This window comes from Penicillium odoratum (assembly GCF_028828045.1).
Source record: "Penicillium odoratum strain IBT 22623 chromosome Unknown utg000003l_segment0_segment0, whole genome shotgun sequence".
Lineage (NCBI taxonomy): Eukaryota > Fungi > Ascomycota > Eurotiomycetes > Eurotiales > Aspergillaceae > Penicillium > Penicillium odoratum.
In genome coordinates this window covers 1,617,017-1,640,913 of record NW_026643145.1, presented here as the reverse complement: position 1 = coordinate 1,640,913, position 23,897 = coordinate 1,617,017, and the positions used below count along the sequence as shown (strand labels likewise).

Genomic DNA, 23,897 nt, shown 5'->3' with positions numbered 1-23,897 from the left:
CCTTCTGCCGAACATCGTTCCCTCGGTTGTTCAGCACGGCGAACCCGCAATTAACTGGCCCCCGATTGTGTCTCCGAGCCAAACAGAAAGGGAGAAACTTGCGCTGACGCCTTTCCGAGCATAGGCCCAAATTCCTGCCACTATGAACGCTCTTCGGTCTGGTTCCGCTTTCGCGCGCCGGTCCCTTGCGACCCCTCCTCCTATTGCCCCTCTCTCTTCTTCTTCTCGTCTTCTCTCTTCCTCTTCCACTTTCTTCTCTACTTCCCAGAGATCCCTTTCTTCTGCTTCCTTCCGCACTCACAGAATCTCTGCGTCTTCCCGCTGGACCGGATCGACTCCTTCGTTGTACCTGACCCAAACCCGCACTATGGCTTCCGAAAGCAAGATCAAGGTTCTGAACCCGGTGGTGGAGTTGGATGGTGATGAGGTATGGAGCGAACCCCTCCCTTTTTATATTGTAGAGCCCGAAATTTCCCTGCCGCGGGGTATGTCACAAGCTTGTAATGTCTCGTGCTTCGAGCGGTGCATTTTCGTCTTGTCCGTCATCCAACGCGGGGAAATACGGGGGATCCAGACTCATTCATGTGTCAATGGATTGACCCGAGGCTTACATTGCCAATTGGGAACATGGCTAATGAGATGATCTTCAATAGATGACCCGTATCATCTGGCAAGAAATCAGAGAAAAGGTAAGCCGAACTACACTGCCCCTCTACCCCTCATGTTGGCTCGACCTGCATGATCGGCCCCCGGCTGCAGACAGCCGCATGCAGTTGATGCATGCGATCATCCTATGATTCTAGACTGAGACTAACATTGTTTTCCTCTAGTTGATTCTGCCGTAAGTGCTGGACCTAGACGGAGTGATCGTCCTGTTCTATTTACTAAACTCAATTTAGTTACCTCGACATTGACCTGAAGTACTACGACTTGGTAAGCTTCTAAACCGATCCATGATGCAGGTGGTCAACCCCGCTAACAAGTTGATTAGGGTCTTGAGTACCGTGACCAGACCGATGACCAGGTCACTGTTGACGCCGCTGAGGCTATCAAGAAGTACGGTGTCGGTGTCAAGTGTGCCACCATCACCCCTGATGAGGCCCGTGTTGAGGAGTTCAAGCTGAAGAAGAGTAAGCTATGACCTGTATCATGTTGTCCTGTTTTTGGAGACTAATATTCATGTAGTGTGGCTCTCCCCCAACGGTACCATCCGTAACATCCTTGGCGGTACCGTTTTCCGTGAGCCCATCATTATCGAGAAGATCCCCCGTCTCGTGCCCGGCTGGAACAAGCCCATTGTCATTGGTCGTCACGCCTTCGGTGACCAGTACCGTGCTACCGACCGTGTCATCCCCGGCCCCGGTAAGCTCGAGTTGGTCTACACCCCCGCCAATGGTGGCGAGCCCGAGGTTGCCCAGGTCTACGAGTTCCAGGGTGGCGGTATCGCCCAGGTCCAGTACAACACTGACGAGTCCATCCGTGGCTTCGCTCACGCCTCCTTCAAGATGGCTCTCCTCAAGGGTCTGCCTCTGTACATGAGCACCAAGAACACCATCCTCAAGCGCTACGACGGCCGCTTCAAGGACATCTTCCAGGAGATCTTCGACAAGGAGTACAAGGCTGAGTTCGATGCCAAGAAGATCTGGTACGAGCACCGTCTCATCGACGACATGGTTGCCCAGATGATCAAGTCCGAGGGTGGCTTCGTCATGGCCCTGAAGAACTACGACGGTGACGTCCAGTCCGACATCGTCGCCCAGGGCTTCGGCTCCCTCGGTCTCATGACCTCCACTCTTGTCACCCCCGATGGCGAGGCCTTCGAGTCCGAGGCCGCCCACGGCACTGTCACCCGCCACTACCGTGAGCACCAGAAGGGTAACGAGACCTCCACCAACCCCATTGCCTCCATCTTCGCCTGGACCCGCGGTCTCATCCAGCGTGGTCAGCTCGACAACACCCCTGATGTTGTCAAGTTCGCTGAGGAGCTCGAGCGTGCCTGCATTGAGGTTGTCAACGACGACGGTATCATGACCAAGGATCTTGCCCTGGCCACCGGCCGCAAGGACCGTGAGGCCTGGGTCACCACTGGCGAGTACATGGCTGCCGTTGAGCGCAAGCTGAAGGCCAACCTCAAGGCTCGCCTGTAGATCATTTTCCCTTTTTATGATGCCCATTTCTGCCTGCGAAATCTTTCTATATGATATCTTTTCCCCACTAGATCTCGGGGGGTTTTGATCTAGCTTCTGACATGTACAGTCGTCGGACAAATAAAAATCGAGTAGCTCTGATGAATCATTTCCTCCTTTGTATTTTCTTTGCTTAAAGTCATGAAATGTATTAAGCTCTTGACATATGTTGTACCTGAAGTTCTCAGAATTCCTTCGTCAGTATCGTTGAAATCCAGTGCATACATCCTTTAATCTTGAAGGTTTGAGAACAATGCAATTGTAAAGCAAGTTCCTTCCTTGTTGCTGGCTACTGGCCTCTACTGCCGTATAATGCCGTATACTCGGTTGGGTAGTATGTTGCTCCTTCCATTTAGGTCAACTATACAATTCCCTTGGGAAGGCACGGCCCAGCAGAAGTAAACACCTACAACAGCAAATCTTCCCTTAGAACACTCCTTTTCTTCTACTCATGGCTGCTTTCATATTATCATCTCACATACACTATCGTTTCAAAAACCATCTCATTGAATCACTCTCTTTCTATTGTCGCAACCTGTTTTCTACAGTTTGTCTACTACCATACCTCCCTCACTCACTCTCTCATCATGTCGTTCGAACCCGCCTGCCCCGTTCATTATATCCATCCTCAGCAAATGCGTCCTCGTTATTGCATCTTCCGTCCAAATGGTGTCGCCACACCTCTCTTTGCAATGGATGAGCTGCCATCCTGGCTTCAGATGTCGAACCCGGCTCCCGAGATGTACATTGGCTTGCAACCAGTTTCCCCAAACTACATACCCCGTGAAGGTGAATACAATGTCATCTGCAACAACTGCTCGAGCAGTGTGTCTTCTGTGAACCAAAGTGTTTCAGACCGGAATGAAGACATACAGTCTCCCCAATCCTCTGTCAGTGTCACAGCGGAGATTCCGGCGAGGATCATTCTTGAAAAGTTTCCGATCGGGCTCACGATTGGACATTCAGCTCTTGATGCAACTCAGAGTCCTGTCCTTGGAGTGTACAATAACAACGGGCCCACGGTTATGTCTCAGGCTGTGCCTGTGCCTGTTTCACCTTTGCCGCAGCCAGCAAGTATTGCATCCAGCCCGGCTTCGGAGCGCCTTGCCTCTCAGCCGAGCAAGTCCGATGAGAACAGTCGATCAGATACCCCGGAAACAGCTGTGGACTCGTCGAATAACTCTCGCTCTGGACTATACGATACCCAGGCATGCTTTGCATCAAATCGGACAAGCATCGCTTCTGAGCGATCTCTCACTGCCGCTATCGAACGGCTCAGGCAAAGACTACACTCGAAGAGAGCATCTCGCCAGGGAAGCCTCCGTCAGAAATTCCATAGAGCAGTCCAAGCCAACTCGGATTGGAAAAAGACTCCGAAACTCCTCAAAGTTCATTCCAAAGTTCGTCGCCGTCGTCGAGCCAAGACCAAGGAGTTGAAGTTGGAGATCTCTGATCCAATCGAGGAGAAAAAAGAAAATGACCTGAAGCTAGAACAGTCAAACTCGGCCACCAAGCGACGTGCCCGTCGTGAGCGCTTGGCCCAGCGAATACTTCATGGTAAGAATTATGCGGACTGGCATATGACGAAGATGCCAAAGTGATGCGATATCAACTGAAAGGGGATGACTGGAGCATTTTTTGCTGATAAGTTGCTGATAACTTGACTTTTCGCGATTCGATATTCCTTCGTTTACTTCATGTTTGCTTTAGGTTCAGTTTGATTTTCTGTCTACAGATACTTGTGCTTGACGCTCTTTTTGGTGCACATTCTTGCTTTAAACAATTATACCGTAGTGGCCAATGCAATACACATTCTTTCAAATGTTTGATCGGATTCAAAGATCCTTTCATTTGAAATAAATTGTAAGTCGAATAATTCTCGAGCCCTGTCATAATTCCTTGCTAGAACCAAACGGGCAACTCGCCTCCCCCGCACGCTTATCTCCCCGTGCTACCCCGACAAGCATTCAATACACCCACAACATCATGGGGAATATCAAGAAGCCCAGAGGAATCCGACAAGATCGTCACTGCCACCGGTGTCGAGTCAAGGGCATTAAATGCGATCTTAACCGCCCTCGTTGCCAGCCCTGCCAACAGAATGGAGTGGCATGTAGCTATCCCCAGAGGGTTGTCTGGATGGGTGACAAGAAAGCCACACCAGAAATTGCGTTACCAATATCGGCATGCTCGATAGCAGCAGCCAATGATGCAGGTTCAAGTCAAAGTCGGACACAAGACAACAATCTTCCCATCAATCTATATGGGTTTATCGATCTACTCTCGCATTGCTACCAAGAGATTCAATCAAGCAAGGAAGAACTACCCGATGAAGTTGTCAAACTCATTGCTCGCACACTGACCTTCGCTCGGTGTCGTCTCCAAGGATTGGCCAATAAACAATCCATCCAGACGCATCTTGGAGCTTTGACAAACCTTAGCAAAGTCATTGAGTCAGCGCATCCAATTGCACTATTCGGTATTGCAACTTTCGCAATTTTTGAAGTATGCTGTGGTTCCTTTGGTAGATGGAATCGTCATTTACAAGGCGCGCGCTCTCTGCTTGATCTTCACTGTCGGAACAAGGCCGAACTCGATGTTCTTGCTGCCCGTATTCCCGGGTTGGGAGATGTACTTGCTTATCTGGTTTGGTTTGACGTGATGGGCGCACTGGTTCAAAATAGTGACCTGATATTCGACGGTTGGCAACGCAGAATCTTATCTTCAAATTTCTTCGACTCGGTTGGTTGCCCGCCGGATACATTTGAGCTCTTTGTTCACCTGGTAAACCGGAACATTGATCTCGACGTTTTAGACCTCAGTGCTCGAGCGATGAATCAGATATTACATCTAGATAATAGTGAGACAGATCGTGGATTGTCGGCTTCCGTGTATAGATGCACGGGCGCAATAGTGGCATTTGGTCGCGCGAAAGAGAACGGGAAGGAAGACATTCCCATCTCGAGTCAATATTCCGATGTATTGTCAAAGATGGTTGATCGAGCATGCGATATCATAGCGAAGATCCCGACGTCCTCGAGATTCTACGTGCATTTAGCCACTCCGGCCTATTTAACAGGGATGCATGCAACCAACACAAGACAATGTGAGATTCTACGAGCTTATTGGCGAAACTGTCAGTTATGCGACTTTCCGCGCTATCCGGATGCACAGGAACAGTGTGAACAAAGATGGAGGATCAAGATGATCTGAGATTAGATAACCTTCCTAATGCGGAAACCTATCTATCACTCCCCGCATCTCTTATCTTCACGTTGATATACTTCTGAACATAACTGCTTCATTCCCCCTCGGTGCTTTGGCTAGTACCTGAATATTAATATCTACTTCTACTACATCATGGCAGCAGAAACATCCAGCACCCCGTCATACCAAGAACTCGCCGCCGAAAAGCGCGAACGTCAACTCGATCTGATCCCTCCCGAGTGGCGTTTATCGCCAGTTCCCTCGGTAGAATCCACACCCAATGCTCTAGCCTATATTCGAAAAACCCTTACCCCAACCGAGCTCGCTCTTACTGAGGAAACGGATATCACCGTCCTCCTACGCAAACTCTCATCCGGAGAACTCTCCTCCCTAGAACTCACCCAAGCATTCTGCAAGCGCGCAGCACTAGCACACCAACTAACAACATGCTGCACGGAGATATTCTTCTCAGAAGCCCTCACAACCGCCAAAGAGATGGACAACTACCTTAGCCAGACCGGTAAAACCAACGGTCCTCTCCACGGACTACCAGTCTCAATTAAAGATTTATTCTCCGTCAAAGGCGTAGATACGTCCATCGGTAGGTTTTGTTTCGTCCCCATCTAGGTGCTTCCGTTGATCCAATCATTCATTCCACATACTGACCATATCCAGGCTGGGTCGGTCTCACAAACAACCCAGCCCAAGCTGATAAATCCGTCGCCAGAACGCTCCGTCGACTCGGTGCGGTTCTGTATGTGAAAACTAATCTGCCCCAGTCAATGATGATGTCAGACTCGTATAACCATGTCTGGGGACAGTGCGTAAACCCTTTCAACCGAAATTTGATTTCTGGAGGAAGTTCCGGTGGCGAGGGGTCCATTGTTGCGGCGAGAGGAAGTCCGTTGGGCATTGGGACTGACCTTGGAGGATCGATTCGCATTCCTGCAGGATTGTGTGGGATTTACGGGCTTTCGCCTAGTCCCGGGAGACACCCTTATGAACGCGGGAAGTGAGTATTCTTGTTTTTTTTTTTTTTCCTTCTTGATGAATCAAGTGAGAATCAAATAGCAAGGGATATCGACTAATGGATCATTCTCATTTCTAGTCCCGGTCAGGATATTATTCGCTCCGTCGCTGGACCGATGAGTTGTAGTCTGGCTAGTATTGAGCGGTACATGGAGGCTATTCCGTGCGCTGCGCCTTGGGAGCTTGATCAGCATGTTGCCCCTGTGCCATGGAGGAGGAGCCTTGCTTCGTTGCGAGCTAAGCGGCTGAAAATTGGGTTTCTGGTTGATGATGGTGTGGTGCGATGCCAGCCACCTGCTGAGCGCGGTGTTAGGGATGTGATAGAGGCTTTGAAAGCGGTTGGTCACGAAGGTGAGTTATTATTCGATCTGCTAGGGATGAGTGTTGCTGATATGTACAGTTTTTGAATGGGATGCCTCGTCTCATGGCTATGCATACGAGCTTTGGGAGAAAGCCATCTTGTCGGATGGTGGTGAAGGATGTCGCAGAATGATTGAGATGACCGGGGAGCCTCTGATTGAGGGTATGCTCGTTGGAAAAGAGGAGAATATCTTGACTACCTCGGAGACTCATCAGGTATGATTTGAATCCTCCTGGATTGGAACATGGACTAATCGTCAATAGCTGAACGCGACTAAATATAAGTACGAGACATCGTACCTTGACCGCTGGATCTCATCTGGCATCGATGCTCTAATCATGCCCAATACTCCTTGGGTTGGATACAAGCCTTGGACTTGGGTCAAATCTAATAACTATGTGGGGTACACTAGTATCTGGAACTTGGTCGGGTACGCGGCTTTGACGGTTCCTGTTACGAAAGTCTCTAGAGACAAGGATGTACCGAGCCAGGACTGGCTTGACCATGTTCCAAGGAACGCTGGTGACAAGTTCAATAAGGAACAATGTAAGTCTTGTCTGCAAATTTGATTAAAAGATACTAATTGTTCATAGATGATATTAACCTTGTTGATGGTATGCCGGTGGGCGTCCAGGTTGTTGGCGGAAGATTCGGAGAGGAAAAATGTGTTGCTGTGGCTAAAGCTATTGAGCAGGCGATGAGATGGAGAGATATGGCCAAACCGAGCCTTTGAAGCATGAAATGTGCAATAGATAGATGACTTGAACATTGCGCATATCTCATGATCATAACGGTGTTTCATTATTTCCAAGGTTCATGCCCTAGCATGGACAAGGTTTATATGTCCTCATGATTATATACATAACTCCTAAAGTTTAGATAGGAGCATTCATGGTCTCTTTATAATCCGGGAACTCAAAATCTCCCAGATCCCACTCAATACTAGGATGCAAAGTCCCATGCCCCACAGCCCCAGACCCAGATCCAGATCCAGATCCTTCCCCCATCTCAATATCACCAGCCAAAATCTTCGGACTGTGTATCACAGAATCCGAAACCATCCTCAACTCCTTAACAACCCGAATCCCTTCCTCATTCTCCCCCGCTTCCTTCTCGTCATGTTCCCCTATTTTCGAAATACTAGCCGTATACCCCCCAGGACCGGCATAGAAGAAATCATTCGAGAATACCCCACCATCACCGTGGCCTTGGTCGTAGATAGACCGTTTGCGTGAATCAGCGAGACACGTACCGTTAGATTGCGTCTTTGACCAGGGTGTAGAATGGAGTGGTTGAGGACGGAAGCAGAAGGAGAAGATCTTCGAAAGGAGTGGGTGGAGAGGTGCCATGCAAGCGCAGATTATAGAGACATTAGCCTCAAGGGCAGACCAGACGGCTGCTTGGGCGTTTGTCTTTGTGAAATCGCGACCGTTGACCATTGTGCTTAATTCGTACGCACGGACGGCACTTGTTGCGATTACACTAGATATCATTTGATTAGCTTGAGCAGGATTTATGGATTTGGGGGAGGTAGAGTAGGTGACATACAAGATTCCCACACTGAAAACGACGAATATCCCCACTTTCTGTTGTTGTGGTAGGTGTAATGTTGCTAGTGCTGGCATTGGGAGAACCAGAATAATCACGTCGGTTAGAATCTGCATTGCCGCGTTGGAATACCAGATTGGCCCTTTGGGTAGGCAGTGTTTCGTAAATTCCGGGCCGGGGTGCCAAAAGTCAGAGATTGGAATGCAGAAGACGAAACCGCTGATTACCATCCAGAGGCCGGCGATGATGAGAAATGCCATTGTGATGTATGTAGCGAGGAGGAAGGATCGTGTGCGGAAGATGCGGACGAAGAGGAATAAGGCGGAAAGTTTGGAGAGAATTAGAGAGAGGTTGTAGAATGGGACAGAGAGCCAGAGAAACTATTTTTGTTAATACATTTCCGTGGGTTAGGTGATATTGGGAACTTACGCGCATCTGTTTCATGACAACATTGTCTCCTAATTCTGGTCTGGGCACTCCGAGGCCATAATGTAGTTCTATAGATAATTAGGTTTGTTTGGAGATATATGTATAGACTGGGATTGACATACCGCCAAGTAAGAATGCATAAAATGCATAGGAAGATAACTGGGTGGTTCATTAGCATATACTTCAAAAATTATGTTCATGGATATCCAGGACTTACCAACGCGGCCACGATAAATATATCATCCTTTCCAGGACTCCTCACCAGTTTGAATCGTGTCCAAAGTCGGATCAAGACAAAGAGAGTCGATAAAATGGTAAAGATAGTACTAATGATGAAGATGCGCATCGCCATCGGGATTAAAACGTTCTCGGAGCCATCGGTGAAAATCCAGTGTATTGGCAAGCCAGTGTCAGTTCATATGGTTCAGTGTCGATGTATAGGTGGACTGGAGTCCGGGCGTCGCAGGTACATATGTATGAAACCAATTGAGAGGTTTAACGAGTGTTCAAAGATGAATGTATGCACATGTGGCTAAGAATTTTGAGAATGTCACGTATTCGGTCATTCGGGCGAAATAGTAATATATACTTTTCAAGGATCGACAATCCATAGCCCTAACGTATTAAACTTCTTATCTTCGGGCCAGATCCTTCAAACCCTTGCACTCTTGTCAAAGACGAACTCACATCAGTCAAACCAAGGTTGTGTTTCATGGTGGATGAGCCCATTGGTGGATCTGCTGTGTTGCATGGCCGCATTAGGCAAAGGCCCAGCAATTATTGTATCGACGACGTCACCTTCTTCAAATGCATTTAGATCGATGAAAAATCATCTGATATGATTGGATATTGGAACTGACTCGTGAAGCATGTCAATTGAGCGACATCTCGCCGAGATGTGTCCAAGACTTGGGTCTCGCAGCGTTCAGACGGAGAAATACTTCGCGGCCGAGTCTTTTGACCTTTCGCTATCGGGATTTCCGTGCTCCTTGTTTCGAAATTCTTCTTTTGAGTTGTTCATGAGATCGTTTTTCTCGTCCAAGGGAAGTTTTCCTCTCGTTCAAGGGAAATCAAATCTTCAACCCGCAGAATATAGACTTTAACTTTTCAGCTCCCGTGCCAGCCTCCATTGTTCACGACGATCCGGGTATTGAATCCGGCCAAGCCCAACTCTGCCTGGAGCCAAAACTGGAAGCCGAACCAAGTCTAGAGTGCAACTCGTCGGTCGGATAAATCCAGACCTGAAAGCTTATTTTTCCTCAGTGAGAGTGGGGTGTTAGGGCTTGGTACTTTCATCCGAGTGGCGGATTCGGGATGCGAAGGGGGCTTTCGGACATGACCGTAGTCAAATGAGTTTAAGTTTGGAAGTTGACGGTTCACGTGGGGAATTGCAAACTATAATGAAGATCGGGGAGATCGGGGAGGAAGGCAGATATGTAAATCAGGGACTTTATCCTCCCCGTAAGATCTGAATGGATCAATCTAGACTGATAGACCATCAATCGGTAGATATGGATCGGTAGATATGCATTCAAGAATATCAAATCTCTTACCCGGTAGACCTGGATATGTTCAGATGTTGCCACCGGATAAGCTCAAAAATGGGACAAGAAAGCGAACGCTAGATATAAAATTCTTGAAATAGGGAATGAGGCGAGTCCAGCATCGCGTCGTTGCCCGGGTATTGGAAAGTAAATGCATATACAAATCGATGCGCCGAATGAGTCAATCTCCCATAATAAGACGCTGCTTCCAATATTCCTCCACAGGGTATTCTAATCCTGCCAATATCATCCGTTTGCTTTTTCATCTTCTTCTAGTTGTAGATGTCGTGTATAAATGTTCGGACTTCTTTCCGACATGTGCAGCTCAGGAACCGACATACCACACTTCAATACCAAGGATGTCGAACTTCACACCCTCATCAGACAGAGGCTCGTTTCCAAATGTCTGGCTGGGCGCGCTGACACCCTTTTCCAGACCGGCATCTACCCACAGGCCATAGTGTCCATCACTATACTACGTCAGTTCCTGGTAACATTAGATACCACAGCCAAGGATAATTACTCACCCGCCACCGAGACTCAAGAACCCGGTTTCGCAGAACATCATGTAATCATTCACACCACTGTACGGGAATGCCTTAAAACGAATGCGCTCGGGTGTACTCGCCCCACTACGGGATGTGTGAATGGACGATGGCGATGGAGGCGCCAAAACCCCACCACTAGCAGCTGCAAGACTAGTCTTGATATTGAAATTCAAGTTGTGCGCAGGAGACGCTGATCTCGATTTCGGGTCGTTGCGCAGTGTACTCCACCGACCCGCGAAGGTTGTATCAGCGGACGGGGGTGGTGGGAGACCGGCGCGCTCGAGCGCTTCTTCCGACTGGGGACCGTCACTTGGAAATGAAAGACCCAGGCTAGATGGGGGAGGTAGGACGCTGGCGCGCCAGAGAAAACACTCGCCTGTCCCGAAGAACTGGGAGTTAGGGTGCGGGTGGTCAGTCATGTAAGCGCCGAAGACGGCGCCGGTGGGGGAGGAGTCACGGATGACGAGGACGTAGCCCGCCCGCGGGCTACGATGGGAGAATTCTTCACAGTTGTCATAGAGGGTGCTTAGGGAGGCGCCGTCGCGGTCAAGGCTGTAGGCGAGGCGCCAGTTCTCAACGAGTTGGAGTCGCGCAGGGACGAGGAGACGGATTTCCTCGGCCAATACGCGGGTTAGAAGCTGCTGCTGAAGGAGGTCGGCGCCTTTGGGGATTGTGAGGGTGAGAGGGGTGAGAGGTGGTGGCTGGAATGGAGAAGCGGTTCGGCGAGGGGTGAAGACCTCGGGCGACGACCATGTGCTGGAGGGCATGGCGGGTGCAGCAATGTTGGGGTCGGTCAAGCGTCGATAGAGACCTGAGACGACGTGGCTGACTGGGTAGGAAAAGTAGGAGGCGGCAGATTGGTAGGAATTGGAGTTTGCTGGTGGGTGGGGCGTGTGAGATCCGGACCTGGAGCTGGAGCTGGAGCTGGTCGCGTTGGAGGGGAGATTCCCCTGAGACGAGGACGGCATACAGACAACTTGAGTCAATTGTGGGGGATTAAAATCTGGGGAAATCTGGAGATATATGTAACTATGTGTAATATATTTTGTTACGTTTTTGGAGGGTTTTGGCGAAGATATGGGCCTTGTCAACCATCATGCTGCGGGGTGTTGGAGTGAGCTCCGTCATGTGACCATGTAACTCCCCATGAACTGGATACTCTCTCTCTTCTTCCTCAGCAACCAAGTCAACACGACACTTGCGTATCTAAGGACTCTTCCTTTAACAGAAGGGACTACTCTGGGATTCGCGGGTGGAGGCTGTAGAGAAGTAAGGAGACATGTTCGAACAAGCGAAACGAACGTGACCAGCCTCGAGGATTTTGAAACATTCATGCTCTCGAGCTCGCGTCCAGGCGGTGACGTGTTCGTCAAGCTTCTTTTCCACTTACTAACAATTCGGGCCCTCGTATCGTTCTCACACTTGGAAAGCTAAGACCGCACAATATCATGGTTGAATTGCTGACAACAAGTACATGATTTCTGGAATCCTGGACGGGGAATATAGCGGCTTCTACCTTGATTATTATGAATCTTTCCTATGTACAAACTGCCTGAGTCCGTACTGGGAAAATGATGGGCTCTTATATCTAACAGAGAGTGTCTCAACAAATATATACGCTCAGTGGTTGGAACAAAACTCCGATTTGCCTCTATGACGGAAGAGTGGCGGATGATAATTGGTATATAATCCATGGTCAAATATATTTCGAAAAACGATCTCGAAGATTTATAACTCTCATAACCATCAAATACACCTGCATCGCAAGCATGTCTATAAGGTTCCCTCAAAACGACAAGTACCATGATGAAATCATCAAAATGGAGGAGGAAAAGTTCGGGGCCCATCATCACCATATGATCACTCATGATGATGAGCCAACAAACACGGTATGCATAAGAAATGATCGTCTAACAGGCTTGGTGTCACACTCCCAGCCTGGGTCGGTTGTGCGATCTGGCAGGTAGACAATCACTGAAGATTTCGTAGGGCCCTCGTAGGGTTACCCACCGGAACGAACCTCGTCGCTCACCCGAGCCATCGAACCGGGCAAAGGAGAGCGGGGGATCGGCGGCCAAACGAATTACTCGGGCGAATGGTGCTAATTAGGATGCCTTTAACATCCACACCCAGGAGGATAAGACGTATTAAGAGGTTGGAGGACGTGACTATTTACACAGTACGGGGCGTGTCAAAACGTAAGTCGCTCAGAGGCTAAAATGTAAATTAAAAAGAATCGGAGAACCATTTGATTGCTTGCTGTGTAGCGTGAAACGGAGGGTATCATATTGAGTTGAATAACAGTGTTTAATCACGCTGATCTTTGGGGCGTAGATCCACAGATTCGTACTCCAGGCCATTAACCTCAAACACATGACCGGGTCGCAATGCACCCGTATATATGTTCTCTTGAGCATGTGGATGAAACAGGCCCTTCTGTGTGCAATTGAGAACTGTCTTCAGCCCAGGTGGATCGGTGAGTCGAAACACACCCCAGTCAGGATTTTTGCTAGGTGCACAGACAATTGCAATGCTCTCTGGGAGCATCACTTGATAACCAGAATGAGTGTGTAAATCACGCGAGCTCATGAAGCATGTCTGAGAGGGATGTGTATGAATCCATCCCAGCATAATCAGGTCTTCAGAGTCACAGTACTCGAAAATTGCATTTTCATTGGTAGTCTCGCAGGTGTCCGATGTAGATATTTGTTCTGGGATCACTAGCCTGGAGATAAAAAGAGCATTGGAAACCAATGTCCCACAGAGAATACCACAAGTTTCCAAGTTGCGGTGGGTGTTTGGAGCTGCGAGAGACAAAAATCGAGCCCGAAGACTGGAGGGGAGAAATACAGAGCGCAGTGGACTGCCGTTTTCTAGGTACGCGGAGGGCTTGAAGGTGTAGCTAGCCGGGTCAAGGCTACATGATGTGGCATCATCAAATTGGACCTTCTCAGGTGGTGGCGGAGCTGATGACACTTTTGATGGAAGTGGTGGAGGATCTGCTGCAAATGCTCCGTCGACGAAAGATGCCCGGTGTGGCTCGACATGTTCCTTCGGTGGTAGAATCGGGGGTGGCTGTCTTTCCGCATTCTTGTCACGTATGGCAATCTGGCCGGACGAGAGGGACGGTACCAAAGGCTTCTGGCGGGGAACGGTAGGGTAGTTGTATGTTGCCGCTACGGAGGATGTCTCGCGCAGCACCGGTTTCTGCGCGCGCTGACTCTGGCTGGCAAGCTGGGTATGATCAATATTGGATCTGATATTCTGGATGCGCTGACTCAAGTCATTATCGGCGGACTGTTTGTCCGTAGTCAGTGCACTTTCCCAATCCCCCCATACGCCCGCTTCTCGGCGATTGTCGTCTTCATTCCTGCGGACAGTCGCCCTGCGATTGAGTTCGGACCGCGCTAATCGGACGGCCAGATCTCGATTCTCTCCAGCTTCTAGAGGCTTTGCGACCCCACTCAATGCGGGATCCACAGGTCGGTCGCTCTGTTCTGTGACGATGTTGAACTCCGAAGACAGCTTTCTGGAGTCGCGCTCGCGCATCAATTGGGTGTAGCGCTCGTATCGTTTGTTGATTCTTGGCTTGAGAATTTCTAGCTTAGCCAGATTTTTCTCCACCTCTTTCTCGGCGGCTACAAGTGCCATGCGATTCTTCTCATCTTTGGCGGCATCCGGATGTCTTGACAGGTTTACCAGAACCAGCTGGGCATGTCGGAAAAGAAGTAGGTAAGCTTGCTCATCGTGTCCTTCGCGCTCATAGATCTGGGCCTAATCCGACAATAATGTTAATGAATATTGTCAACATTAGCCCGACTGGGATTGACCAACCTCTCGGATTAGCGTGGCTGCTGTCCGGAGCCAGTATTTAAGTGCGATGGCCGCGTTGTACTGATAATCTTGGGCGATCTTGGTAATCTCGTTGACAGACTGAGGAGGACTACCTCCCACACTGGGACCTGGCACATTGGAGGCCATGACGTGATGGAATCAAACAAAATTGAGACTGAGGACCCCTCTTTCACGCAGAACAGGTCCGAAGGGGCATGGTTGATAGATTAGGGGTGATCTCCGACGGCTGGCGCAAAGCACAGAAACGCTTGAAGTAGAGAAAACCGCATTCAGCCGATCCAAACTGGACAGAAGAAAAGAGTAAGGAGTAAAAGGGAAAGAGGGAAGCCTGGAAGGTGTTTTGATGCCTTAGCGGGGAAGAGTGCGGAACCCGCAAGGTCTCCGCTTCCACTTTCACTTCCAACAATTTCTTCTCCAACTCCTTCAACATTCAAATCTACCAACCATGCGATCCAAACACATATGACGGGAACCAGCCCAGAGATTGAAATATTTGTTTAACACTTGAAAATGTCGTCGCTATGGGAGGCGAGCGCGCGGTTCCCAATCACTCAAACCCTCCATAAACTCTATATGAAGAGGGCCAGTCGGAGAGGAGGGTTTACAGCAGGCTATGTAAGCGAGAAGCTATGCGGTATATACAATTCTCCCATGATTATCAATAGCTCCAGGGACTAATGTCGCGTAACTTAGATGACATGATCCAGCGCGTCTCCCCCTACCTCCTACGAAACGCCCCAGTCGATATCCTTGACTTATGGCCTGGCTGTGGTCTATTGTCGTCCAAGCTGAACGACCTGCTTCGTCCTCGTCGTCATGTTATGATAGAGCCAAATCTGAAGCTATACGGACCCGTCCTGCAGGAGTTGGCCGAAAGCAAACCTTGCTACAAGTTTGCGTCCGGGGAGGTCTACGGCGCAAACTGGGCGCCAATTTACGAAAAATACCTTCCAGAACAGATTCGTCCCGTGCCTGAATTTGGTGGAACTTTGCCGAAAAATGATACTCTTTTGGTACTTGCGCGCCCTCCAGGAACGGATTCGAAGCAAAATCATTATACTCCGGCACGGTGGTGGGCTTCGGTAATGGAAGACTGCATGAACCAAACCGGTCTTCATATGTATGGCAGTGTTCGTATCCTGGTTGGGTTGAACACCCATGAATTACAAGTAGTGCTTCCCCGCAGCATTCACGAGCGACGACGGCCAGCCATGTTGACGGAAAACGTGGCATTTCATACCTTTGAGCTCGCCAGTGTATATGAACCAGAGCCATGGTATACGCTGAAGACTTGGAAGTCCATCGAGCGCAATAAACAAAGAGTCGCCGAAAGAACTGCCGAAAAGGGTGTGATCACCCCTCCCGGGCGTGAGCCCCCTGCACTGCAGATGGCACCTCAAAGCCCAGCATCCAGGAATAAGGTTCCTTATAATCCTCGTGCCCGCACAGAAGCCCATTACCGATATGAGAAAGCCATTCGCAAGTCCGAAGAATTATCCAAAACGAAATCAGATGACCCGACGCCCAAAACAAAATCAAAAGTCCACATTGAGGCACGTACGGCTCGACATGCCTTGAACTTCGATAACTTATGTTCTTTCACTCGAGAAGATATCAGCAATGATTTGTCTGCGATTGATGATTGCGTACGAAAGCTGTCGCGCGCAGCCGCGGACCCCAAGATGACTGCAGACGAACTGAAGAAACTCGACCAAGAAATTGAGACTAGGAAAGCCGCTGCCACTCAGAAACAGGCCGAGTCACATTACCGCGTTAGTCGCGGCTGGGACCGATTCCTTGACGATGCGCGCATTGAAGCATGCTCAAACAAGTTGGATGACTCTGTCCTCCTGTGGGACCGGCGGCCATTTGAGCCGTTGCTGATAGAGGAGGATGAGGTCTTTCCCCGCCTCCCTGAAACGACGCTTTATTTTGAAGCGGACGAGCATGCAGTTCTAGCCCGAAAACTCAACAAGTTTGCCCAAAAAGATCGACAACCGCTGATGCAGCTTTTCCAAGCCATGACTCTCAGCTTCGGCAGCGGCAATCAAATCAGCATTGCCGAGCTGGCCGATCGTCTCTTCCCCGGGCGCGCTGCGAATGATATCGTCAAAGACATCCCCAGTCTTGCCAAATACGCGGGGAAACGGCTTAAGCCCGGGTGTGGTCCTATGCCGCTGGCCGATAGTACACTGGACCCGACCGAGTGTTTCCAGGAGAATATCGATTATGACTTAAGCGACGCTCGAGTGATCACCCTACCGGTCGATGTCTTCTGGGATGTTCTGCTAGAATTCCATAAGATGGGCCTCGACTACACGCCGATTCAGCTAAACCGGCTTCTCGGGGGGAACTTTGACTGCGTATCGGACTGGAGACTACCAAGCAGATCACGGAACTGTATTGCATTAACTGCACCCCGGATTCATACCATGTACCATTACGTCAAGTCTCTTAGCCAAAGAACCTTGGGATTTGTATATATAGATTAGAAATTAGAGATTAGTGCATGGAGTGGCCACGGGATCAAAGGATTGGCCAGGAGTTTCAGGATCTGAGGGTTTTTATTGGATGAAAAATCATATATAATATTATCCATATATAGTATTCACGGATATTCTTTTGTTCCAAGGGTTTTCTATCCCGAGTCATGTGCCATGTGGAGTGTTGTCTGCATTCGTTCAATGTTATAGCCGTTTGGTTGTTTTCGCCCCGGATTCATCAATCCTACCAAACCAAACAATGGCCCTAATCATAATCTGGTGGGCCTTTGCAGAATTTGATAGATCAGCACAAAGAACCCCCCGATATTTTCCGGTTGGTCCAAATGTTGGGTAATTTCCCTCGATCCGCTAAACCCGCTGCAATCCACGGTTACTACCGTCGTATTGAACTGGTTTGTCGATCTAACCTTGGCTGTCACTTATCGCGGTCGAGACCAGCCATCGCCATTTCATTCTGATACTTTCCCTTTATGACTCCTATCTTCGTTGGAATCATATAAATCGAATCCTTCCCCCCAAATATTCAGTCTTACTCATCTAGATCGCATTTGCCTGAATTCTTCATTCGTCACATTTTTGCCGCCAACACGTCATACCCGTGCCCTAACCCGTGGATAATGCACCTGATATCACGCAGAGACTAGATTCTTTTCTCCGGTGGCGCGGGATTTAGCCAATTTCCCCCATCTGAAGTTCTTCTTTGTGACATCTCGACACATCCTTCTTTGCTCGAATCCAGTGCTCGAGTATACCGAGTTAATCGCCCGAGAAGAAAGAATGGTCGCAAATCAACGCACCCCCACACCAGCGACTAGGCAATTGTCGGTACAAACAAGTCACGATGGAAAAGGAATCGAATTACAAACCCCAACCTCAACCTCCAGATCAAATCTCACTCCCCCAGTGACTCCGGTCGGCAAAGACGGCAATACTGAACATTCAATCACAAGATGGAATGGCGAAACTCCCGCTCAAACAGCATCTTTGCTCAAACGCAATGTCTCTACCTCACTGCGCTTCCTCGACGACCTGAAGGTAGATTACGACTCAAATGACCGACCTATTGAATTCGGTCGCGGAGCATGGAGCATCGTCTACAAGGCCCGCGCAACACCAAGCGCAACAATCGCCCTAAACACTCCACCCAGCTCACCTGTCGCCACAAGCTACATCTACGCCGTCAAAGCGCCTGCACGCCGCGACGCACGCCCAGTTCTGCAAGCCGAGGCTCTCACACTAACACGCCTAAACATGACACCCGGATATGAGCGCTACATCATTCCATTCCACGGTTACCACTCCGAAACCGAAGCACTAGTCATGTCCGCCATTCCCCTATCACTATCAACATACATCGAAGACCAAGCAGATTTCATGCGGAACAAAGGTCCATCAACCGCAACAATGTTCGATCCCATTCAAGGGCCGGACTCATGGCGCGATCTCGCCCGAAAGCTTATCAGCGGTTTGGAATGGTTACACAAAATTGCCGGACTCATTCATGGCGATATCAAGCCGCATAATATCCTTCTCCGGCCCATCCCGACCGATGAGCCAAGTACTCCTTCGGATGCAGACGCATTTCCGTATGAACCGCTTTTTGCGGACTTCTCCTCCGCTCTGGATATTCCGTCGCCCTCGTCGGATCACTTGGCTCCTGTCCAGGATGCGAGTCACACGTCCATGTCGGCGTTTACGCCACCTTTCACGGCGCCAGAGCTTCTTTCGCTCGCGGCATTGAAATCGGGTGAAGTGGCAGCTACGCCCGCGTCGGATGTTTTCTCGCTTGCCGCGACGCTTATCGCTGCTGCTACTGGTGATTTGTTGCTATATCCTGGTTCAAGTAATATGCAGCGGTTAGCGATGGCGCGTGAGGGGCACCGGATTTTGGAGTTTACTCGGTGTGGTACGAATGGTTCGCGTCTTCCGCGGGCTGGGTTCGTGGAGAAGTTGCTACAGCCTGCTGTTGCCAAGGACCCGACGGGGCGGATCGATACATCTGACTGGGTCACGATGGCATATGCTTGATCATTTACTTATTCACTGTGATAAAATTTCGTTACTATGTATTTGCTTTTGTTTGCGATATACTGGCATTTAGGATGGAGCATTTTCTTTTCTTTTCTTTTTTGTTATTAACACTGGCCTGGCATAAATGGGATACCCGATTAGACGAGTCGTGAAAACGACATCAATACCATCAAATCAAATCAATACAGCGATATTAATTGAACTCCATCAAGATAAAACGAATCCAGTCGTGCAATGAAACTTTCAATACTCACATCTCACCAGAAACCACGAGCATCAAAGGTCCATAACCAACCTACTCCCCCTCAACAAACCTTTTCAAATCCTCAACCCACAAGTCAAAATTTCGCTCAAGCCTCTTTCCATACATCCACTTAACAGCATAAACGAGCCACCCAACTTGATTCTCCCAATTCCTGACTTCCGTCCCCCCTTCCACATCCTTAATCTCATGCTCCCGCTCCGCCGTCAACAAAGAAGCCGAGAACCCACCCGGAGCCTCAGAATCCGAAGCCCAAACGATGCGACCAGCCGTATTCGTCTCCGGATTCGGCGCCTCGAACTCCGTAACAACGAGCTGTGTATCAGTGGCCTTTTGGGGCTTGGTCGAGGTGGGATCCATACGGACGTGGAAGGTCATCTTCGTACCGCGTTGAAGGATTGGGGAGAGTTCGGTGTCGATGTTACTTTCGGTATTTGGTTGGGAGCGGATGGTTACTCGTGGGACAAATTCGTTCCAGGATGGCCAGGTGGAGGTATTTGTTAGGGCTGCCCAGATAGCTGTGGAGGGAGCGGCGATGAAGGTTGAGCTACCTATGTGGAGGGTTGCATTTGCGGCCTCGATTGTTGGGGTCGCACGGTTTGCATTTTGGGGGTCTGAGAGGGAGCTTGTCATCTTGGTTTGAGATTGGTGTTTATTTTTTGGGAGTCCTGAGATAGTGACGGGTGTGAGAGTTGTTGTTTGTGGAGAAAGGATGATGATGTGACTTACAAAATGTGGAGCGATAACGGTCGATAAGGAGCTATGGTATTGAGCCACTGCTCCACTTTGGATACCTTGAAAATTCAGGCATTAAATTTCATTTACCTCTTATGACGTCTGTTTGCGAGGCAAGACATATTGCTCATTCAAAAAAATACTTGGACAGATACAGGGCGGATGAGCTGTTAGTAAATAGTAAGTAATCTTCAATACGAAGAGTACACTGGAGGTCAGGTAGGATGATTTCTACTAATTAATGACAAGTGATCTGTAGGACAGTGTGAGGGTGTGAGGGTGTGACTGTGGAACATGAAAAGTAATGGTATCATGAACGGGAAAATCCGATGTTTAGGTGATATTGAAATAAACCTGCATACATACAAAGCTGCACTCATAAGAGCTAAATATATATTCGATGTTCTTGAGGTTGGGTTCGAGTATGACAAGAGAACAATCACAACTGTCTCATTATTCCTTAATAAGCCCTATTTGCAGAAGACTCTCCGCTGTGGAAACTACTGCATCGACATTCGACCGGGGTGACCAGCCCAGCAAACTCGTAGCCTTCTCATTGGATGCTGTATGAGACTCGCCCAATTGAGGAACAATCAAGGCGATGGCCGGGTCAAATAGCCCTAGCACCCACATAAGGAGATTCGGCACAGTTCGTGTTGGGCACTTCTTCGCTTTGACCCCCAATCTCTCGCGCAGGGTCAGTGACATCTCCTTGATCGTCATTGCTGGTGGTGCCATGCACAAGAAACGTTCCCCGTTGGCTTTTGGGTGTATCATTGCGAGAAGATGCAGGTCAGCCACATCACGAACGTCCACAAGCCCGAACTCCAGATTAGGACAACCCGGGACTGTACCATTCATCAAGCGACTGATGACTTCAATCGAAGTGGATGTTTCCGGTGCCAGAACGGGGCCCATGACCATGGCCGGGTTGATAACGGACATCTCAAGGCTTCCCCCTTCCTTCTCGATGAACTCCCATGCAGCACGCTCAGCCAGTGTTTTGCTCTTATCGTAGGCAGTCACTCCAAGGGCATTCAGGTTCGTCCAGTTTTCTTCGGTGAGGGGCTTGTTTGACGCGGGAATTGTCCGGCCAGCATGGATAGCTGCGATGGACGACGTAATGACGATGCGACGAACTTTTGCATCTCGGGCAGCGCGCAATACACGTAAAGTACCATCTCGAGCGGGAGCTATCAGTTCGTTCTCGACCTTGGGTGCCGCAGCAGGGAATGGAGACGCGACATGAAGGACGTAGGTGCAGTCTTGAACGGCTTCAGTCCAGCCATTGTCGCTGTTAAGATCAGCCTCAACAAATGATAGGTCCTCGAGGTTAGATGCAGTGCCGACACGAAGCGCTCGTCGAATTTCTTCTTCACGTTTCAATGACCGAATGGTCGTCCTGACTCGGTAGCCGGCTGAAAGACATTTGATAATGCAGTGGCCTCCAATAAATCCAGATCCACCGGTGATGAGAACCAATTCTTTGGACATTGTATTAAAAGACATGATATGAGGGCAGAACAACACCGGGTGGGTTGCTGTGGGAGGGTCGAAGTAAGCTCTAAATGTCAGCGCTACTCCCAAGTTGGGGAAAGCGCAACTCAGTTCTTTCTTATCCACCCGTCATCTCGAACATCATTTAAATGCCATCTTGATACACTGCGTTATATGGAATTTAGGCAAGTGCCAAAGGTATCTCCGAATTACCCGAGACAGCTGCACTGCTGGTTGGAGACCGAGTCCCCAGAGGACCCACCAGCCATGCCCAATGGATTCGGGTCAGGGAACCGAAGAATTACCGGTCAATTGCCTATGATTCAACAAACTCTACAAGGCAGGACCTACAAGCTGCCTCATATTTTGTGGGATCTGGACACTTACGTAGGGCAGCGGTGTCGATCCTCGCATTATTTCCACCAATGGGTTGTGGAGCCCCATCCGCCGAAATATAAATCCATCCATACACGGACCTCAACCGATTGCTTCTCCGCATTGTGGGGTTTCTGGGGTATGGGGAAACCAAAGTTCACCTCCAGTCTATTCCAGGGACCGAGCGTACTCTACAACTATAAAAGGAGGGACACCATGGCGGGATATGACTCTCTATTCATCACAGAAAACTCTTCATCATGTTAGTCACAAAGGCAACGTTATGCCTCTTTTTTTCCGCACTCGTATTGGGTGCTCCTAGCTCAAAGCACCGCTCCGCTGGTCGTCCAAATCGCTGCGTGATATCTTCTTCCAATGGCACAGCCAATGATTCCCCAGCTGTAGCCCGAGCTTTTGCCAAATGCTCTTCCGATTCTGTGATCGTTTTCGAAGATGGTGTCGATTACAATATCTTTACCCCCATTTCTGCTACCAATCTCAGTAATGTTGAGATTCAGATGAACGGAAACCTACACCTGCCTCAGAACATTACAGCTGTCCAAGAGATCGTCAATGGGACAAGTAGTGCCCTCTACGCGGATGGAGCATACTGGTTCAAATTTTCGGGTCCCAAGATTGATTACATTGGCTCAGCCAATGTCAATCATGGTTGGATCAACTCCTATGGACAGGCCTGGTGGGATGCAAATCCAGTCAACGGAACAGGTATCGACTCTCGTCCCCACCTCATGACCTTCAACACAACAGATGGCTCTCTCAAGTACTTCCGCTCTCGCAAGCCAATTGCCTGGAATGTCCAGCTGCAAGGAGACAATATTGCTGTCAGCCACGCTTTCATCGATGCCGAATCGACAGGCTCCTTCCCCTTCAACACCGATGGATTTGATGTTACAGCCACCAATGTCCGTATCTCGGACAGCGTCATCTATAACGGCGACGACGCCATTGCTGTCCAGTCTGGATCCCACAATGTGGTCTTTGAGCGGAATACCATCGGTTACCAAAGCCACGGCATGAGCATCGGATCCCTGGGTCAAACCCAGAGCGAATTCGCCAATGTCTCCAACATTCATTTCGAAGACGTCACAGTCATCAATGCCGTCTATGGCTCCCGCTTCAAGTCCTGGATGGGTGGCCAGGGTATCGCGAAGAACATCACCTGGAAGAACATCCGCACGTACAATGTTACTTTCCCCATTTTCGTGACCCAGAGCTACACCAACCAGGGTTCCTCGCAGACCCAGCTCGGCAATGGTGTGACTACTGGACGTGTAAACAATGCCTCTGTCATGATGGAAGATTTCTCCTGGACCGACTTCACGGGTACCGTTAACTCATGGCGTCCAGGCGATGGATCTTGTGTGACAGATCCTTGCTGGTATGATGATGGATTGCCGAATCTTAAGCATACCGAAGCTGTGATTATTGAGTGCAATACCAACACGTCCTGCAAGAACTTTGAGCTGAGTAATATTCAGATTATCCCACAGGCTTTGGCTGAGCCGACGGTGGTGTGTATCAATGCGACTGCAGCATTGAACCCGGAGCTTGGTTTTACCTGTCGGAACGGTACATTCAGTCCCAATTGATTTTGAAGAGAATTAGATACTATTTACTATTCGCTGGGCAGGTTCAGCTATCCACTTCATATTTTTCTTATGATAGAGCTTCCAGCAATGATTAATACAGTACATATATTGAAATGACATGGAGATGAATGACCCGACACACAGCTGACAATTGAAATGTTGACCTTCCCCAGTAG

At 49.2% G+C, this 23,897-nt stretch overlaps 13 protein-coding genes across 13 annotated transcripts; 8 read left to right on the top strand and 5 right to left on the bottom strand.

Moving 5' to 3' along the window:
* Positions 1–142: 142 nt before the first annotated feature.
* N7520_003859 (NADP-dependent isocitrate dehydrogenase) lies at positions 143–2,147 on the top strand (the record flags this gene model as incomplete). The annotated part of the gene is made up of 6 exons (XM_057137794.1): positions 143–427; positions 654–689; positions 831–841; positions 900–933; positions 992–1,130; positions 1,186–2,147. The coding sequence occupies 6 exons, from the start codon at positions 143–145 to the stop codon at positions 2,145–2,147; spliced, it is 1,467 nt and encodes a 488-aa protein (XP_056998259.1).
* Positions 2,148–2,821: 674 nt separating this feature from the next.
* On the top strand, positions 2,822–3,787 carry N7520_003858 (uncharacterized protein; the record flags this gene model as incomplete). Its single annotated transcript, XM_057137793.1, has 1 exon — positions 2,822–3,787. The coding sequence occupies one exon, from the start codon at positions 2,822–2,824 to the stop codon at positions 3,785–3,787; it is 966 nt and encodes a 321-aa protein (XP_056998258.1).
* Positions 3,788–4,172: 385 nt separating this feature from the next.
* On the top strand, positions 4,173–5,399 carry N7520_003857 (Zn(II)2Cys6 transcription factor; the record flags this gene model as incomplete). Its single annotated transcript, XM_057137792.1, has 1 exon — positions 4,173–5,399. One exon carries the CDS (start codon positions 4,173–4,175, stop codon positions 5,397–5,399), a length of 1,227 nt encoding a protein of 408 aa, XP_056998257.1.
* Positions 5,400–5,546: 147 nt separating this feature from the next.
* Positions 5,547–7,516, top strand: N7520_003856 (uncharacterized protein; the record flags this gene model as incomplete). The annotated part of the gene is made up of 6 exons (XM_057137791.1): positions 5,547–5,994; positions 6,069–6,405; positions 6,502–6,773; positions 6,823–6,998; positions 7,047–7,329; positions 7,377–7,516. The coding sequence occupies 6 exons, from the start codon at positions 5,547–5,549 to the stop codon at positions 7,514–7,516; spliced, it is 1,656 nt and encodes a 551-aa protein (XP_056998256.1).
* Positions 7,517–7,658: 142 nt separating this feature from the next.
* Positions 7,659–9,112, bottom strand: N7520_003855 (uncharacterized protein; the record flags this gene model as incomplete). The annotated part of the gene is made up of 5 exons (XM_057137790.1): positions 7,659–8,265; positions 8,332–8,711; positions 8,761–8,828; positions 8,883–8,919; positions 8,978–9,112. 5 exons carry the CDS (start codon positions 9,110–9,112, stop codon positions 7,659–7,661), a joined length of 1,227 nt encoding a protein of 408 aa, XP_056998255.1.
* A 1,517-nt stretch (positions 9,113–10,629) lies between these two features.
* On the bottom strand, positions 10,630–11,820 carry N7520_003854 (putative oxidative stress response protein Oxr1; the record flags this gene model as incomplete). The annotated part of the gene is made up of 2 exons (XM_057137789.1): positions 10,630–10,774; positions 10,832–11,820. 2 exons carry the CDS (start codon positions 11,818–11,820, stop codon positions 10,630–10,632), a joined length of 1,134 nt encoding a protein of 377 aa, XP_056998254.1.
* An 852-nt stretch (positions 11,821–12,672) lies between these two features.
* On the top strand, positions 12,673–12,961 carry N7520_003853 (uncharacterized protein; the record flags this gene model as incomplete). The annotated part of the gene is made up of 2 exons (XM_057137788.1): positions 12,673–12,741; positions 12,842–12,961. 2 exons carry the CDS (start codon positions 12,673–12,675, stop codon positions 12,959–12,961), a joined length of 189 nt encoding a protein of 62 aa, XP_056998253.1.
* A 198-nt stretch (positions 12,962–13,159) lies between these two features.
* Positions 13,160–14,833, bottom strand: N7520_003852 (putative endosome-associated ubiquitin isopeptidase (AmsH); the record flags this gene model as incomplete). The annotated part of the gene is made up of 2 exons (XM_057137787.1): positions 13,160–14,626; positions 14,687–14,833. The coding sequence occupies 2 exons, from the start codon at positions 14,831–14,833 to the stop codon at positions 13,160–13,162; spliced, it is 1,614 nt and encodes a 537-aa protein (XP_056998252.1).
* A 384-nt stretch (positions 14,834–15,217) lies between these two features.
* On the top strand, positions 15,218–17,106 carry N7520_003851 (uncharacterized protein; the record flags this gene model as incomplete). Its single annotated transcript, XM_057137786.1, has 2 exons — positions 15,218–15,341; positions 15,401–17,106. Coding segments are annotated over 2 exons (1,830 nt in total), but the record flags the coding sequence as incomplete, so codon positions are not given.
* Positions 17,107–17,988: 882 nt separating this feature from the next.
* Positions 17,989–19,239, top strand: N7520_003850 (protein kinase domain-containing protein; the record flags this gene model as incomplete). Its single annotated transcript, XM_057137785.1, has 1 exon — positions 17,989–19,239. The coding sequence occupies one exon, from the start codon at positions 17,989–17,991 to the stop codon at positions 19,237–19,239; it is 1,251 nt and encodes a 416-aa protein (XP_056998250.1).
* Positions 19,240–19,537: 298 nt separating this feature from the next.
* Positions 19,538–20,137, bottom strand: N7520_003849 (SRPBCC domain-containing protein; the record flags this gene model as incomplete). Its single annotated transcript, XM_057137784.1, has 1 exon — positions 19,538–20,137. One exon carries the CDS (start codon positions 20,135–20,137, stop codon positions 19,538–19,540), a length of 600 nt encoding a protein of 199 aa, XP_056998249.1.
* A 555-nt stretch (positions 20,138–20,692) lies between these two features.
* N7520_003848 (SDR family oxidoreductase) lies at positions 20,693–21,733 on the bottom strand (the record flags this gene model as incomplete). The annotated part of the gene is made up of 1 exon (XM_057137783.1): positions 20,693–21,733. One exon carries the CDS (start codon positions 21,731–21,733, stop codon positions 20,693–20,695), a length of 1,041 nt encoding a protein of 346 aa, XP_056998248.1.
* Positions 21,734–22,371: 638 nt separating this feature from the next.
* pgxC (putative extracellular exo-polygalacturonase) lies at positions 22,372–23,721 on the top strand (the record flags this gene model as incomplete). The annotated part of the gene is made up of 1 exon (XM_057137782.1): positions 22,372–23,721. The coding sequence occupies one exon, from the start codon at positions 22,372–22,374 to the stop codon at positions 23,719–23,721; it is 1,350 nt and encodes a 449-aa protein (XP_056998247.1).
* Between the last annotated feature and the right edge of the window lie 176 nt (positions 23,722–23,897).